The 16,551-nt window shown below is 37.8% G+C and overlaps 1 protein-coding gene across 6 annotated transcripts; it reads right to left on the reverse strand.

Moving 5' to 3' along the window:
• Positions 1-440: 440 nt before the first annotated feature.
• LOC103129849 (WD repeat-containing protein 37) lies at positions 441-16,551 on the reverse strand. Of its 6 annotated transcripts, none has more exons than XM_016665457.1 (17): positions 16,376-16,551; positions 14,192-14,394; positions 12,678-12,713; positions 10,534-10,630; positions 9,701-9,796; positions 9,400-9,464; positions 9,022-9,071; positions 7,133-7,202; positions 6,373-6,508; positions 5,321-5,392; positions 5,182-5,226; positions 5,011-5,087; positions 4,693-4,927; positions 3,612-3,753; positions 3,377-3,511; positions 2,241-2,355; positions 441-1,324 (listed from the first exon to the last, which is right to left on the reverse strand). In XM_016665457.1, the coding sequence occupies exons 2-17, from the start codon at positions 14,327-14,329 to the stop codon at positions 1,193-1,195; spliced, it is 1,641 nt and encodes a 546-aa protein (XP_016520943.1). In that variant the 5' UTR covers positions 14,330-14,394; positions 16,376-16,551; the 3' UTR covers positions 441-1,192. The 6 variants fall into 6 exon arrangements, with proteins under 6 accessions (XP_016520943.1, XP_016520942.1, XP_016520945.1 ...); XM_016665456.1 differs by having other exon boundaries at positions 14,192-14,398; XM_016665459.1 differs by lacking the exon at positions 12,678-12,713 and having other exon boundaries at positions 14,192-14,398.

Raw genomic sequence — 16,551 nt, forward strand, 5'->3', positions numbered from 1 at the left:
AGGGGGGCCAATATGCTGAAATGGCCCTCGGTGAAATTGAGTTTGACACCCCTGGACTAAAGGGTGTTTAGTAGAATTAGGTATAGCAGAGTAAATATAAAACTAATATGTTTGAAGTATATTGTGTTCTTGAAAAATTAAGATTGGAAATATTAAAGACATGGTTTATTTTAAGGGGAATTTACTGCTTTACTTTCTTTTTGTCTTCCAATTTCACAGTTTCCCCCCCCATATTTTTCACAGACAGGTTTATTTAAGTCAGATTTTCTTTTATTCAAATATTTAAATTTTTTCTGCATTTGTTCTTTGACCACAGAACTGCGTTGATTTCATTCTAATTCAGTCTATTTAAACTCTTTATTATTGGAAATACTTGACTATGACTTGTAAAAACATGCAATACTTTGTGTTGTTCCATCTAATAAAATCCCAATAAAACACATTTTTGAAGTTGAAGGTTTTAATAAGTTCAAGGGATTTGAACACTTTTGCACATCAGGAAACAACTCATCCATAGTCAATCTATGACCACAAGTTAAACAGTAAAGAAGAATTTTCCCTTAAAAAATAAAATCTGTAACAGACATTATTTTAAACAAACAAAAACAAGGTGCATAAAGTTTCTGCAGAGACTCGAAAACCTCTGAAGAGAAAACTGCCTAAATAATCAGAAATCTGTTGCTGATCTGATCTACCTTCTGTCTGTCTGCAAGAGGAAAACACGGTTCTAAATTTATACAGAAAAAAACTAAAAGATAACAGGGATTATGTGCAACACCAAACCAGAAAAATTCACAGATGTTTCCTTTAATCTGCCACCTGAAGCAAACATTAGATCTGGAGTTTTGGAGCTAAAAGCAGCAGGAAGCAGCAGAGAAACATGTTAACTTGCAGTAAGCAGGAGCTTCTGTACATTGTTTGTGCTTTCATCAGTGAGTGGTTCAGAGGTTTGCCTTTGTTGCTAACAGTGACGGAAAGTGAGACAGATGCTTTTCAAGCCCCTCAGCCTGGAGAAAGTCTGGTCTGAGGAACCTCAACAATCCTAAGGCTTTGAAGACCGACTCCATAGAGTCACACTAACATCTAAACTAAACTGCTTACATCTGTCGAGACACAAACACGCGCTGTGGGTGAGGTTTCACTGTGTGCTAACAACGTGAAGAAGAAGAAGAAGAAGAAGAAGAGGAGGAGGTTATTTCTCCTGCAGCAGAGCCGGGATGTTGATGTTCCAGCCGATGGCCTGCCTGTCGAAGCCGCAGGTGAACAGGTTGCAGGCAGCGTTGTCCTCACACCAGGCGGAGCAGCAAACCATCCGACGGTGACCCTGAGCAACAACATCCACCAATAATCACCTCTGGCCCAACAACAATCTCTAAAATTCGATCAAAAGTTCCTTCAGACATCACTGGGCTCTGAAGCGTTTTGACAGAAAACCACCAGCTCCAGAGAAATCCTGAAGAGATTTATGAAACCCGAAAGACGGCGCTATATCATGACCAAACATCATGACTGAAGATCAGCATTTCTCAAACTTTTTCAGGCTCAGAACCATTTAACCCGTTTAACAAACACTTGAAACGACCCCCAAAGTAACATCTTGACATCTTTCTTCACCGTAATGAGAAGGGCGGCGCTGTTTTGCAAATAAAACCATGAACACATTGGGAGTGTTTTGACTTATTTACAGATTCTCAAAGTTTGGATTCTAAGCAATGATGTCAAATGGACATCAAGCAACAAGTTGTTCTTTACTACAAGAGTTGTGTGCATTAATAACATCTTAGGGCTGTTTGTAATTCAGAAACATAATAAAAGACAAATAGACTAAGTGGGCAAGACTAATTTCCCCCATCTTGAGATTGAGCTGCATGTTTTGATATAAATTGTGGGGTTGCACCTGAAGACATTGTGTTACAGCTGGTACAAATGCTGCAGCACGATTTTCGGTTTTATCGTCTCTTCACTGGCTTCCTGTTGACTTTTGAATCTGTTTTTAATTTTTTTAATGGTCTTACTATTAAGAAGTGAAAGTTTCTTCATTTATGATGCTGAAGAAAGATGAATATTTTACTCCCCTTGCTTTGTTATGGCAGAACCAAATTACCATGAAAGCAAAAACCTGGTCAGTTTGGACTGTACCAAATATATTTAGTTTAATTTTATTTATCTACTTGTCTGTAAAATCTTTCAACCTTAAAGAAACTAAAAGTCCATCTGGAGTTCACGTCCTGCCGACTGACCTGCCTGTTGCTCCGCGGCAGCCGAGCCAGTCGCACTCCAGACATGTCGAACAGTCGGACCTGCCGATTGTCGTGAGGAAGGGCGATGATCTTCTGGGTCACCGACACGCTGATCCTGACGGGAAACAGGAAGTAGAATAATTATTCCTAACTTCCTGCTGCACTTGTGAAGAACAGATTTAAAGGAGATGTTAGTGATGAAGTTACTGGATGAAAATTTGAGGACAGATTATTTCCCACAGCTGAGCTCAGCGTCCAGAAATGAATAATTCTGACTTTGTGAGTGGATTTGTCTTTATTTGGTGGTAAAATTTATTTTAGGTAGGATTTAATGACGAAACAAAGTAGAATGAATAAAAAGTAACACTGGAACAAGAACTCATCCTTTAAGCTGCAGTTTTCACATTAATTTGAGGCAAAACCCCAAAACAAGTAACCAAATGGACTTCATAAAAAAATCATAAGTTTTATTTTCTCAGGTTTTTCTAAATTGCTTTTGAGGAATGAAGTATTGGTTTTGAGCAAGTGAAACAGGTTTTGCAGTTTTTACCTATTTAAAAATGGACGCATTGTTGTGCAGATGCACCGAACGACTGAGAAAAACTATAAAAACCAAAAACTCTCAGTCTGCGGAACGGTTTCACATTAAGTTACATTATTTTACATTAACAGACTTTAACTGAGTCACTTTGGAAAAAGGGCTGATGCAACAAGCTGAACATGGGATCATTTCTCATGACTTTAGTGCTTTTCTATTTGGGATTTATATGGTTTTCATTTGTTCAAAGCAGTTTAGCTTCAATAGTTCAGGTGAGACGATGCATTTTTTGTCTCCAGCTGTAAAGAAAGAGTTTCTTTTCCTCTCTATGGCGTTTTTGGAGCCACCAATCTGCGTGCACAGTGAGACTGATCTGAGCGCACATATCTATGTACATAAACAATAATTTAAGGTGTGTTTGAATTTCACACCTTCAAAAAGGAAATGAATCTTTCCTAAACTAAAAATGTTACTTTTGTATTAAATCCATTAAATACTTTTAGTTTTAATATGTTATTGTGATTGCCATGATGGTTTTTCGTTAGTCTGATGTTTTGTTGCTGTTTGACGAGCATCGGCAGGTTTGCGGCTCACACACCTGTTGACGGCAGAGTCGGTGCGAATGGTTGCTATGGGCGACCGCATGTTCTTCAGGTCCCACACTTTGACGGTGCGATCGTCACTGCCCGACACCACGTTGTCTCCCACGGTGAAGACAGCAGACGTCACCGTGCTGCAGAGGAACAGCTTTTACACGCTCGTTTTCATTCAGGAAACCTGCAGAATTTTAATTGTTTTCTAGATTTTTCTATGTTTGTTTGCGTCAGACTGACTCTGTGTGTCCCTGGAAGACGTTGACGGAGTGGATGGACGGGTCTCTGAAGTCCCACAACCGGAAGGTGGTGTCTCTGGAGGACGTGACCACCAGGCGCTGGTTGGGGTGGGTGCAGCAGTGGGTCAGCTCCTGATCATGACCTTCACAGACACATTTGTTTCAAAGCTCTGGTGTCCCTTGTCCTACACACTTGAGTTAAATGGTGAAGCTGCGTCACTGGCCTCTACAGAGCTCTGCTAAAGAGCGAACACTGAAGCCAGGTGCTGAAGCACAGAGACATCTAAGGATTGCAGGTGTTTGAGACGTAAAGATGCTTCCTTGAACAGGTCAGGACAGATTTATACAAATCATGTTCATTACTTTTTCTTTCTTTTTGCATAAAAACATTCTTATATAATGAGATTTTAGTCTGCTCAATTCTGCCTATTTCGATCTGTTTTTGTACATCTTGTCACTTTAAATCCACAGAAGCTGCTGCTGGCCATGACCCCAACTCAACATTCATATACCACCAAATTATACAACCGTACATCTTTGAAAAGAATTAGTAAAGCCTCCTGCACAACCAATAAGAATGCAGCAAGTGGTTTCTGGGTGGCAAATAAACAACAAAACAGTCATAATAATAATAATAATACTAATAATAATAATAGATTTTATTTATACCTCTAGATGTCAAAGGGAAATACAAAAAGAACTAGTACAAAGTAATTGCAATTGATAAAAAGAGATTAAAACCATCATCTAAGCAGCAGCAGCCACTGTACAGTGCATACACAGTGGGAAAACCAGCTGGAGAACAGCGTGGGTTGCTAGGCAACGGGCAGAGCTTGACTGGGGTTGCTAGGCAACGGGTTGAGCTGCTAATTTGTGACGCTACATTCCAGAGAATTTTTAAACGGCTTGTTTTCAAGACACCCAAAAACATTAACTTACTGCCTAAAACTGGCTGGATGTTTGTTTTTTTTTAGTCTGTTTTTAGAAGCAGTTGAGATCCAAACAGAAGTACAAAACATGCAGAATTTTGCATAACTCGTACTCTTTAAACCGAACCCGACTCCAACGCCAGAGCATCCTACCAGTGAGCGAGTGGACCAACTCCGAGGTCTCCACGTCGTACAGGTTGGCGGCTCGGTCCCAGGAGGCCGTCACCACCTGTTTGCCCCCCACCAGCCAATCGGCAGCGATCACCACGCCCTGATGGCTGCGCAGCGTCGTGGTCGGTACGCGGACTGAAGGGCAGTCGTTCGGGCCCTCTGCGTCGCCGTCGGCGTCGTCTTTATCCGAGGAGTCCACGTCGTCTTCACAGGGCGTCTGCAGGAACGACAGGGGAGTGAATCGGAAATAAAATCTGCTGGAGTCGCTGTGACGAGCGAACAGCTGCAGATCAGGCTTACGGTGGTGTCAGCGACGGGCTGAGGAGTGGGAAGCTGCACCATGTACCTCCAGATGTGAGCCGTCTGATCTCCAGAGGCTGCAGGGAGAGACGGAGGGTTTAACGAGTGTAAAAACGGAGCTGCAGTATTTTATCTAATAAATATCTGAGTGACGGAAGCGTGGATGATTACCAGTCAGAGCCATCTGTTCACTGGGGTGGAACTTAATGGAGTTAACTGAGGAAAAACAGACCACACATCAATGAAACCTCCTGTTTCTACACCGTCCACTTCACTTCAACACATTATGATCAAATATCTTGGATGCTACCTGATCCCTGGTGGCCCAGGTACTTGAGGAGGCACTTTCCGGTCTCAATGCTCCACAGCATGGCAGTGTGGTCTGTCAGGATAAATTCAACAGTCTGAGGTTTTTCATAGAAATTAAACTAAAATGAACAATTCTTTGCAGTTTTATTTAAAATTTTGAACAAAAATACCCAAAACACCTGTGGGAGGCAGTGTCTCCTGCTTCTACTCAGGAATTATTTTAACAAAATATTCTTGTTTTTGATCGTGTTTTTTCTTAAATGGTGATGGAAAAATCTACATATTGCAATTCACACACTTGACAAATAAATGTTTAACTTTACAGACACATTACATATATGTGTATCCATTGTAATTGGTTTGTTTTTATTTGTGTCCTTTTAGATCTAAAGATATAAAATGCATTCCAAATAAAATCTACTATCATTATTATTTTTATTATTTTGCCAAATAAATCAAAAGAAAAGTCCCATTTTTATTCTTTATGTAGATTTTGGACATGAGGAATAAATATTTTAAATTTCTTGCAATATTTTCTAAAGTAACAAAACACAAATCTGATTTTTGATTGCAAATAAATACTAAAAATAATTGTGAAATCCTGTGTTGTAGATGCATATTTATAGCTTTTAAACTGTTAAACTAAACCATCTATATTACAAGGTGTCTGAATTTGATACGGATTTGGGTAAACATGTTGGCTTTAAGAAGAATGCCAACATGTTAGGAAAACAAATGATCTAAAAGGAGAAAAAACCCAACAATAACACAATTATTAGACACTATAATCACTTCTCCTGTAAACAGAGATCTTCAGGTTGAATTAAAGGTTTTTTTCTCAACTGCATAAATGTTTTCAAATTTAATTTGCATAAATATTCATTTATCCTCAGGCTTTTTTACACATCCCTGACAAATAATCCATCCAGGTTTTATTGGACAAAAAGCAGAAGAAGGCTAAATATTGAAGCTGTTGTGGAAAAAAGCAAAAAACAGGAAAAACATTTAAGTTGTATTTACAAAACAAAACAAGGTGAGTCAGTCAGCGCGTACCTGCAGACGCGGTGCCGAGCACCACAGGCTGGGCGCGCGTGGCGCTGAGGTCCCAGATGCCGTCCCTGTGGCCGACATACTCCTTCACCAGCTGGCAAACCGCTCTGGACGTGGTCGCTTTGAAGCTGGACACAATCTGACACCAACGCCACACCAACGTTACAACAGAACGGCAAAAACGCAACGGGAGGGTTCCTGAACGCAGCTTCTTAAAATGGAATCATCACTTTTTGGTTTTCTGTTTATTCTGCCTTTATTGGCGCCTTTTTAGTCAAATATAGTTCATTTTCTTTAACTTTATTTGATTAATTAGGCTAATCTTTAACTGATCCCATTTTATTTTTCAGAGCTGTGCAGGAATCCTGTTCTTAGGGAGGAAGCAGGTCAGGAGGAGATGCTCTGCAGGGTCCTTGTAGTACGCCAGGGCTAAGAAGCTTTAAGTTTACATTACATATTAGTCTGAGACCATTTATTGACTAATTTAATAACCTTTTGTATGCTTTAAAATAAACTAGAGTAGGTATAAACCCTGCAAACCTGATGCTGAAAACAAAAACCATCAGCTAATAGCAAAAACAGATCTGCAACATAAAGATCAAATCAACATAAATGGGTTCAATTATTCTGGATCAGTGGATAAAAAAGGTAAATTTATCAAAACAGCTCAAAGGATAAATAAAAACAGGGTGAAAGCTGGTGGGACAAGAAACAGGTTATCATTAATGTATCAGTTGAATCGAGGTTTGATGGAGGCGTTTACATTAAAGATGGGAATGATGCAAACAGGAGTCCTGGTGCGTTTCGGGCACAAACTGCTAAATAAATTCAGACTGAAACGAAGGAGGAGAAAAAAGGCATCATTCATCTGAGAGGAAGTTCAGTCTTCCTGTTTAGCAGACACTAAAAATATTTATTTCTTCAAATGACTCAAGCAGATGGAAAACACTGCTCCTGATTGTTAGTGAGTAAAAAAACTCCAGCAGCAGAAAAACGAAGGGACTTTATGGGACAGTGAAGTAAATTATTGGTTTCCCATCTATTTGTGATGGATCCAGAAATGATTCCAGTTCAACACTGATGCATGATGATGCAGTTAAAGTAAAGCAGCAGCAGCAGGGACTGAGGGGAGTTTATGGCTTTAGCACTGCAGAGTAAAGTTGTGAGCAGTGAGTGTGAAGCACCCAGCTGTTAGTGAGCTACCGTTTGCGCTGCAAAAACTCAAAACCTTTTTTTGGTCTAGTTTCTAGTGCAAATTTCTTAGTACACGAGAAACAGAAGCTTGTTTTAAGTTAATAATTCCTTAATTTTGCTGAAAAAGTGCTTGTTTCATTGGTAGATTATTTAACTTATAGAAGGACATTTTCCTGTGTTATAAGTAAATAATCTGCCAATGGAACCAGAACTTTTTCAGCAAAATTAAGAAATTATTGACTTATAACAAGCACCTATTTCCTGCTGAAACAGTATGTTTAAGTAAGCTTTGGGTTATTTCAAATGTGCTAAAATATTTGAACTAGAAACTAAAAAAATACTTAAGATGTTGAGTTTTTGCAGATTGAGGTATGCAGTCTGCTGCAGCCAAACTCCGATTCAAACCCAAATGCAGAGCGCTAAGCAAAACGTGAAGTCTGTCGGAAAATAAACGGATCCAGACGAGATGTAAGCGGTCCCTGCACGGTCTGGGGAATTTTCTGAGGGGAGCTGAGTGAGTGAGGATGCACAGAACGTGGCTGAGCTGCAGAGCTGTCAGCTGCACTCTGGATGGATCCGACTGCTTTTCCCTGATACCTGTGTTCTCTCTTCAGTTACCAGGATGTGTTTTTGAAACATATGGCACACAGAGAGTATTTTAAAACAGCTCTAGTGTTGTTTTAGGGTTGTCTCTGTAGGAAGGTAACAGTATAAACAGAGTATGTCCAGGATGTGTGTGGTCTGCAGAGGTGCTAGCTGCCCTTTTCCTGACCCCAAACCTGTCATGATCTGTGGCTGAGTCAAACCACACGGTATCTGAGTTTTCATTACATATGAGCGGAAAACACAGTCAATATTCCACTAAGGTAAAAAAAAAAACATGTAATTTCACAACTGTTGTGTTTCTATTAAATAAGAAACAATAAAAATCATGTGGATAAGTTTGTACTTCATCAAACACTTCCTGTCATCTTCTTTGTGGTTTCCACCAGTAGAAACATCCAGTTGTTGATAATGTGATACAAACAAAGTGTTTCCATTGCAGTTTTGCAAAATAAACTAATTTAGATACGGACATAAAAATAAAATAAAAAAAAGAACACCTCATCCTAGCGACAAAACTTTCTATCCGGTGGTTGTAACTCTTTAAAAACTCTTCAAAAAGTGAAAACAATGCGGGCTGAGCAGACTGCACACTGGATTACAACGGAGCAACAGCATCTGAATCCCCCTTCTGGGTGAATCTCCTACTTTTGGCGTAAAAAGCGTTTGTAAATAACAGCTGCTTTATGCTGTTATTTAGCTTTATGCTAAAGACGTCTCCACAGTGTACCATTATGTGAATGCCAAAAAGAAGCTAAATCAAAGCCAAAGAGATGCAACTGAAAACAAGCCTGTTAGTGAGATAAGAGGAGTTTTATCTCACGCAGAAACTGAGAGAAAAGCTCAAACTCCTACATTTGAATGACCAAGTCTCGTGGGGAGGAAGTGTCGACCCCCTGGCTGGGCTGTTCATGCATATTGGCACACAGGGGGGGAGAAATTTTACAAGTTACCCATGAGTCTCCACCCCACAACTCCCAACTGGTTACGTTGAAGTTGCGGGATCCGCCTACTACTCTGGCATGGCAAGAATTTGAACGCGGCTATGAGTGAAGAAAGGGTGAAAAGACAGCAGTTCCACTCTTTAACATTCACACATCATATTTGGCTCACAGTTCTCTTCTACCCATATCTAAGTTAAATATTTTAACATCTTATTTAACCTTACTTTTTCTGTTAACAGAACAATAACAGGAAATGAAAAATGAAATCCATTGATGCTGAAGTCTGTACCTTGCTTGTGGACGCCTTGTAGGTTGTCTTCAGTTTCTGAGACAGCTGGCTGGTGCTGTGGCTCGCTGCGCATTAAAACAGATAAATCAGAGGAGATTCATCTCATCTTCCACAGGTCAATACAAAACACAAACCTAAACTAAACTGCGATATTGAAGAGAAAATTAGTGTATAATTGTTATTGCACCCAGCAAACAAAAATGATCTTAAACAGGGAAGGCTTAGCCCAGTTTGTTATAAAATGGGGATAAAATGAAAGGTTTTGTGCGTTCATTTAAATATGTCTGATAAAATGACTCACCTTTTGTTTTCAGAGCTCCTTTTGCTAAATCTGTTCCTTCGACCGCCTGTCCGTCTGCAGCCAAGCGATCGTTCAGGGATTCGATTTCTCTGCGGACTGAAAGTCACAGGATGCTTCGGTTAGCAGTTTTAGTGGCTACAGCAGGAGGTCCTGGAAAGTTTTGGTGTTTGCACCAGGCCACAAATAGATATGAGTGATTAAGTGATTAAGAATCTATGTAGAAAAGCTCTGGACAAGTAAGGTCAAATCTAAAACATTTAATTTCAGCTAATTAAAAAATAACCTTAAAAAGCAAGAGTGTGAAGCTTTCCCATCTAACAAACCTTCAAGTTGTTCATAGAAATGATTTTCAAACAACTGGAACTATAAAACTGCAGCAGGAGTAATAAGAAAAAGTCCCACAATGATTACTTTCAGTGAAGCTAGCTTGAAGGCAAAGCTCAGATTTATTCTGTTGAGCAGTTATCAGCAGTCATTAGCTTACCTGCATTACATGGTATCATTTTCATTACATTTGAAGTTGGATTTCAAATGAAGCTTATATCAAGATAAATTTTAAACCTCTGCATTGGAGAGCTGTTCATTTTGTTGCTAAATAATTATTTTTATTGAAGAGGATTGATAATAAATTGATAATTTGATCAGAACCTAAGCTACCAACAACAACTAGAGCTTCTTCTGAATAAACCGTCCCACTGATTTTGAGTTACATAACAGATTTAGAAGCTGCTTGGAGACTTTTAGAGCCAAAATCTACAACTAAAATATTAAGAAAAAAACTTAGCAAATATTTCAATCAGACAAAAATCTTCCACCAGTTTTGGAAAACTTACGTTCGATATTTTCCAGGTAGAGGTTTTCGAACTCTCTCTCGATCTGACTGAACAGATCCAACAGGTTAGTCCTCAGGGACAGAGGCAGCTTGGAGTCCTGCAAGACGAAAGAAATGCTAATATGAGTACAACTGGAACCAAATACTGTCACTGTCTGAAGTTAAATCAGACAAACATCTCTTGTTTTTAGGTCGTTTAGAATCACTAAAATTATTTCTATTTTCTAAATCCCAGAAAACTGGGTGAACCCAAAAGGTTTGACCCAGTTATCCAGTTGAAAGAGAATTATCCCTCATATTGTAAACTTCAGAATTCAAAAAGAAATTTTAAAAAACTTTCTTGCTAAGTTTTCTGGCATTTAACAAATAGAGATAATTGTGGTGAGTCTAATTGACCTAAAATGAGAGAAGTTTGATCTGAAAAAAATGTGTCCGGTATGTAAACATATGGCTTCAACTGTATTGCAAGACTGGTTGTAAAAATTATTTAAAAGTTGTGCAAAACGTTTAAATTTGCAGCAGTTTGCAGCTCAATTTCAAACATGTCCATAAAACCTCCAAAATGAATCAAACACCTGCTGACTGGCATTAAAAACCAAGAAGAAATAATGTTAATGTAAAACAAATTCTGGTGTCTGGAAAGGAAAGAAATCCAAATGAACAGAGCAGATTTGTTTCCTTCGCAGAATATAAAATCAAATCAAGCTTAGACTTGCTGGTTCACAGCCATTATGAGCTCATGCTTTAAAAATGTTTTATGAGTCTGATGTAAAAGTAGTTTCTCTCAGTGTCTCTGCCAGTTTTCACCTCTAACCAAACACAGATTTATCTTTTCCTCTTTAACATGAATTATCCCTCAATCTGTTTTAGCAGCTTAAATCAGATTAAATCCTGCGTCGTTTACAGCTGCAGCTCAGCAGGAACAACACAGCTGCATTTCCGTGGAGAAGCAGAGAGCAGATCTCTTTGTTTCAGCTGAACTGATTCTCGCTGCAACGTTTTTCAAAGAAAACCAGTCGAGTGTGACGGGCCTGAAGCCGACGGCGGAGAGCTCAGTGCCACGGCACAAACTCTGGGCAGAAATGAAAGGCGTGGCAGGGATCACGGCGCGGCGGCGTGCTATCAAATGAGATATGATGATGAGAATAATTTACAAAAGAAAGCAAAGCTGATTTCTCAAGCCCTGTATTCACTAAATTTTATTTATTTTTTAGTTATGATCATTTAAAAAAGGCAATATAAAACTCCCTATATTTAACGTAAATAATTAAGAACAAAGATCATTATTTTCAAAAGGAGGATAGTGGAAATATTTATAAACAGTGGAGAAACAAGAAAGCTCCTTACCAGGACTAATCCGATAACTAGTGAGAGTATTAACAATTACAAACACTTAATTTAAATGTTTGGTTGCAAACTAGAAAAAGAAAAGGTGATGCTGCTTTTATCCTTTGCCACAAATCAAAATACACTGCCTGCTAAAATATATCTATTTATCTATAATATGGAGAGGTGGACAGAATACCCAAAAATTGTACTCAAGAGTAGCATTACTTCAACATATTTTTACTCAAATGAATATAAAAAGTTACTCAAGTAAGAATAAAAAAACATTTTGTGAAAAGTTTACTCAAATACTGAGTAACTGATCAAATTATCAATCAATTAAAATTTAAAAATTACATCTTCAGATGGACCAAAATATAAAGTTATGAGGAAATAAAAATTCATACAAGTAACAAAAAATAAAATCAGACAAAATAATTATTTTTTCAAATCAGTTGCTTTCAATATCAGGCCAAACACCTTCATGTTATTTTCAGTTGTAATTCTAGAGTTGGCCAGTTGGTGTCACTGTGTGTACGAGGTTGTCCATATCGGAGAATTGTTGATCTGTGAATCTGAAACGCCAGCTGATTGCAGAAAGCAGGTGGATCAAATAAATGAGATCATTAAATACGAGCAGAAGATCATGAGAAAAAGTTACTGAAAGAGAAATTTTCTCCAAATTTCCCCTTTTAAACACCAACATCCAAGAGCTGGATTTACCAAAACTACTTACTAAACAACTACCTGAATCATTTCAGACACACAACACCTACTCTCAGCCCTAAACTACCAGGGCTGTTGGCTACTGCAACTTACCTCCATTCTCCCGAAGGAGTCCAGATTATCACAGGACTGAAACCAGAAGGGACCAGAGTGAAAACATAAAGTCGAGAGGAAAAGATCACAACAAACGCTTACAGGGGTTCAGATCCCAAAATATTCACCTCCTGTGTCTCCACAATCTGACATTATGTCTCTGTCATACAAAAAACCCACAGAAATATGTTTATTCAAAGCTAAAATAATATCAGGTGTTCAGTTTTAACCTCCCGCTGGTAAATAACTGGAAGCCATTAAAATAAAGACAACTGCAGCCTCTTGTTCAGGTTTCCCATTAAACCAGTAAGACGGATATTACACTAAAAAGTTTAGTAAAATATTCAGAATGACAAACAGAGCGGGCCTGCCTTTGGTTTGGAAAAACAAAACTAATTCAATGATTCAGCTAATTTCACTCCAAAATAAACTTTATCAAAACCCTGATCGATCAGCATGATTGACTCTGATTGATAATTAACAGGTCAAATACCAACACCATCTTCATAAAATGCATTAAAAAAACTATGAAAGTTGGAGAGATGTGCCTCTTTAAGGCAAATATTTTTGTAATTTGTTCATTTCTTTATTAATCTAAATGATTGTGTCACTAGAAAATCAATCAATAGAATGATAAACCAATCAAGTGATTGTTATTTTGAGAGTTTTCTAATAGTATGTAATGACAATGACAGAATGAGGCAAGAGCACATTCTCAAAGATTAATGAACTTTAGATTCTAATGAACTAACGCTGGAACTGGAAGACATTTTAAATTTCCAAAATAAATAAACAAACAACAAAAAATGAATCATGAAGTCTCTGTAAACTAAACTGTCCTTCAAAATAAGAGCTAGTTGAGACCAAGGCACCAGACTGAAGACTTTAATCATCCAGCATTTAGAAGAAAAGAAAAAAAAACAATAAATCATACAAATGGAAATTACTGCGCTCGTTTTAATTGAGCGTTTTAATCACATCAATCATGTGATTCATTTATTGCTGGTTGCAACTGACCTGGTCATCAAGTTTAATAAAATGCTCCAGTTAAACTTAAAGAATAGTTTTTAATCCCAGTTTAAATAAAACAACGGTCCTGCCTAATAAAAGAAAATAGCTGACAAATAAATGCAAACAAATTCACATAGAAGTTACTCTTCCCTTTCAACACTAGCATGACTCTTTCTGTCTCATTGCTTTACTGTGTGTTGTGAAGGTAAATATAGATAAATCTGATTTATTCTGCATCCAACAGCTTTAATTCCTGTCAAACTGAAGCAAAACCAGCCTCTATCCAAGCAATTCTCCTAATCCAGCTGTTCCCAGCTAAATGAAAATAACCTTACATCAATAATGCAGTAATTGCAGCATGCTTAAGCCAGCAATAATGTCCTCTAAACGGCTGTATTACAAGCTAATTGGCTTAGGCTTACGGGTGCAGCCAGCAGGACGGCGGGCTAACAGCAGTTTGACATTTAAACAGGAACAGCAGGTCGTTTCTGAGGCGTGATCACCTGCCCCTCCAGCAGCTCCCTCTGCAGGCCCGAGCGGTCCTGCTCCGTGCTGTTGGTCCGGCGGATGGACAGGCTGTGGGACTTCCTCTTCTGCTTGGTTTGGCGGGAGCCGGAGCTGCTGCTGCTCTCCACCGGCATGGCTGGCGTCCCTCTGACGTTCGGCGCTCTGAAGGAACGCGGAGAGGCGGATTGGACTTGGCAGCCTGGCTGGTGTGAAGGTGTTAACCGGCGAGATGAATGGAGCGTGAAAACAGGATTGGAGAGCGTATTTAGTCAGTGGGAAGCATAAGGTAGAAACAAAAGAGACTAAATGACAAAGCAGAAATATCATGATGAGACCGAAACACAAAAAATATCTGCAGATGCATTTCTTTATGTCAACTTTCTGCTCTTCAAATGGGAAAAAATGCAATTATGATAATATTTATTCTTTTTTTAATGGATTACAGCACATCTGAAATCTTAGTTCTTACATTAATTGATTGATGATTGATGTATCATCAATCAATTAATACTTAAAAATTACATCAGATGGACTAAAATATAAAATTAAGTGGAAATTTTGGTATTTTAAGGACCTGAAGAAAGTACAGCATAGGAAAGCATTTAAAACAAAAAAACTCAAGTAAATATAACTGAGTAAATGTAACTAGTTACTACTCAACTCTTGTTATAGGTAACTTTTCAGGAATCTTGTTTTGAGCCAATAATTCCTTAATATTAATGAAAGAGTTTTGGTTCTTTTGGAAGATTATTTCATTTTGTAACATGATAAAAATGTCATGTTAAAAGTGAAATAATCTACCAGTGGATTAGTAGTTTTTCATCAACTTTAAATAATTATTGACTCTAAACAAGCTTCTAAATCCTTCTGACGAGTAACTTGTAAGTTTATTTTGTCTTATTTCAACATCATACTAAGATATTTCCAATATAAACTAAACCAAAAATACTTGGTAATTTTTTGTGTTTCCATTATATTACTTAAAAATTGTCTCAAAATAACAATACTATTATTAATCAAAATAACATCTGGAGCAGTTTTGCATCTAATAAGCTGATATTGATGTTTGCAACAACAACTGTAATTCAATATATTGTAGCGCTGTAAACAAAACTCCAGGAAGCAGCAGTTGTTTGCATGTTTGGCTTTTGTATCAAGCTAATCTGGTAATAAAATCTGACACCTTATTGTCCTTTTATTCTCACAGTAAACATTAGTGGAGACACTGGAGCGAAAATAAACTGTTTTGAATGTCATGATAGAAAACAAGAAAAGCAGCAAAATTTAAATGTGGAATATTGTAGATCAAGGATATAGTCATATTCAATAAATTAGAATATGTTACAAATATTTGAGAAAAATAAAACTTTAATCAGGTATTAAACATACATTCTGTATTTGAAAATATGTTTTTATTGTTCTTGTGTAACATTCTAAATTTAAAAATCATGTTTTCATTCATTTTAATTGGAAAATCATCATAATTTACAATTTGTGTAATTAATCTATAATGCGTTTGATTTTCTGAAATAATTAAACTTTTCTGTGCTTCGCTTCAAAATAGTTCATATTTTTACATAAAATTGTTGGAACTGCCTTTTTATTTTAGCTTTTATATGACAAGAAATAATCAATAAAGCTTTTTTTAATGGACAACCTTTTTTGTAAGAATAAGCTGGGTGGATGTTCAGGATGATTAGTCAAAGATTGATCAACACGCCCTTTATTGTCTTTCATTTCTGGGGAAAGTCTAAGGATGTTGATGGCAGATTTAAATCTAAACCCAGCCGACTCGATGCATTTTATTTGCCCTTGAACTACCAGAAGGTCTGAGGACACTCAGAAATAAAACATCTGTCCTTCTGTCTCCAGTTTTCCAGCAGACACTGCTCCTCTTTTCTCCAGCAGAATAAAACACCTTTGTCTGGATTATCAGACAGTCTGCTCGGCTCCTTTTGTTCACGTAACAAAAATAAAAACGCAACGTTAACACACTAAATGCTGAAAATCTGTCACTTTAGTGTAAAATAAGATACGTTTAAGACGCAGCTTAAGTTAAAAACAGAGCCATTTCTCTGGACTCTTAACACGTTAAGTCAAGCTAACGTTATCCTCCCCCTATTAGCAGCTAATAGGCTAACGGAAAAAGACGACCGGTCAAAACACGGCAGCAAACTTACCGGAAAGTCCGCTAATGCTGCTTTTTGTTCCGGGGTGTGGTTCCTGTTTTTGTTCCGTTTGTCATTGTTTTTATTTGCGCTAAAGGTTTGCGATTTAAATCCGTGTTGACAGCTTCATAGAACCGTTACAAGTACGTGAGAAACGATAACGAAGCCAATTCCGGCCCGAAGCTTTT

This window comes from Poecilia formosa, unplaced genomic scaffold (genome assembly GCF_000485575.1).
Source record: "Poecilia formosa unplaced genomic scaffold, Poecilia_formosa-5.1.2 Scaffold585, whole genome shotgun sequence".
NCBI lineage: Eukaryota > Metazoa > Chordata > Actinopteri > Cyprinodontiformes > Poeciliidae > Poecilia > Poecilia formosa.

Excerpts from the sequence above, each read along its gene's own strand:
- LOC103129849 (XM_016665457.1), bottom strand. The coding sequence starts at position 14,329 with ATGCCGGTGGAGAGCAGCAGCAGCTCCGGCTCCCGCCAAACCAAGCAG. Across the intron at positions 12,714-14,191 it reads GGGAGCTGCTGGAGGGGCAG|TCCTGTGATAATCTGGACTC; the intron begins GTGATCACGCCT and ends TTCTGGTTTCAG. Across the intron at positions 3,512-3,611 it reads GTCTTCCAGGGACACACAGA|CACGGTGACGTCTGCTGTCT; the intron begins GTCAGTCTGACG and ends GTTCCTCTGCAG.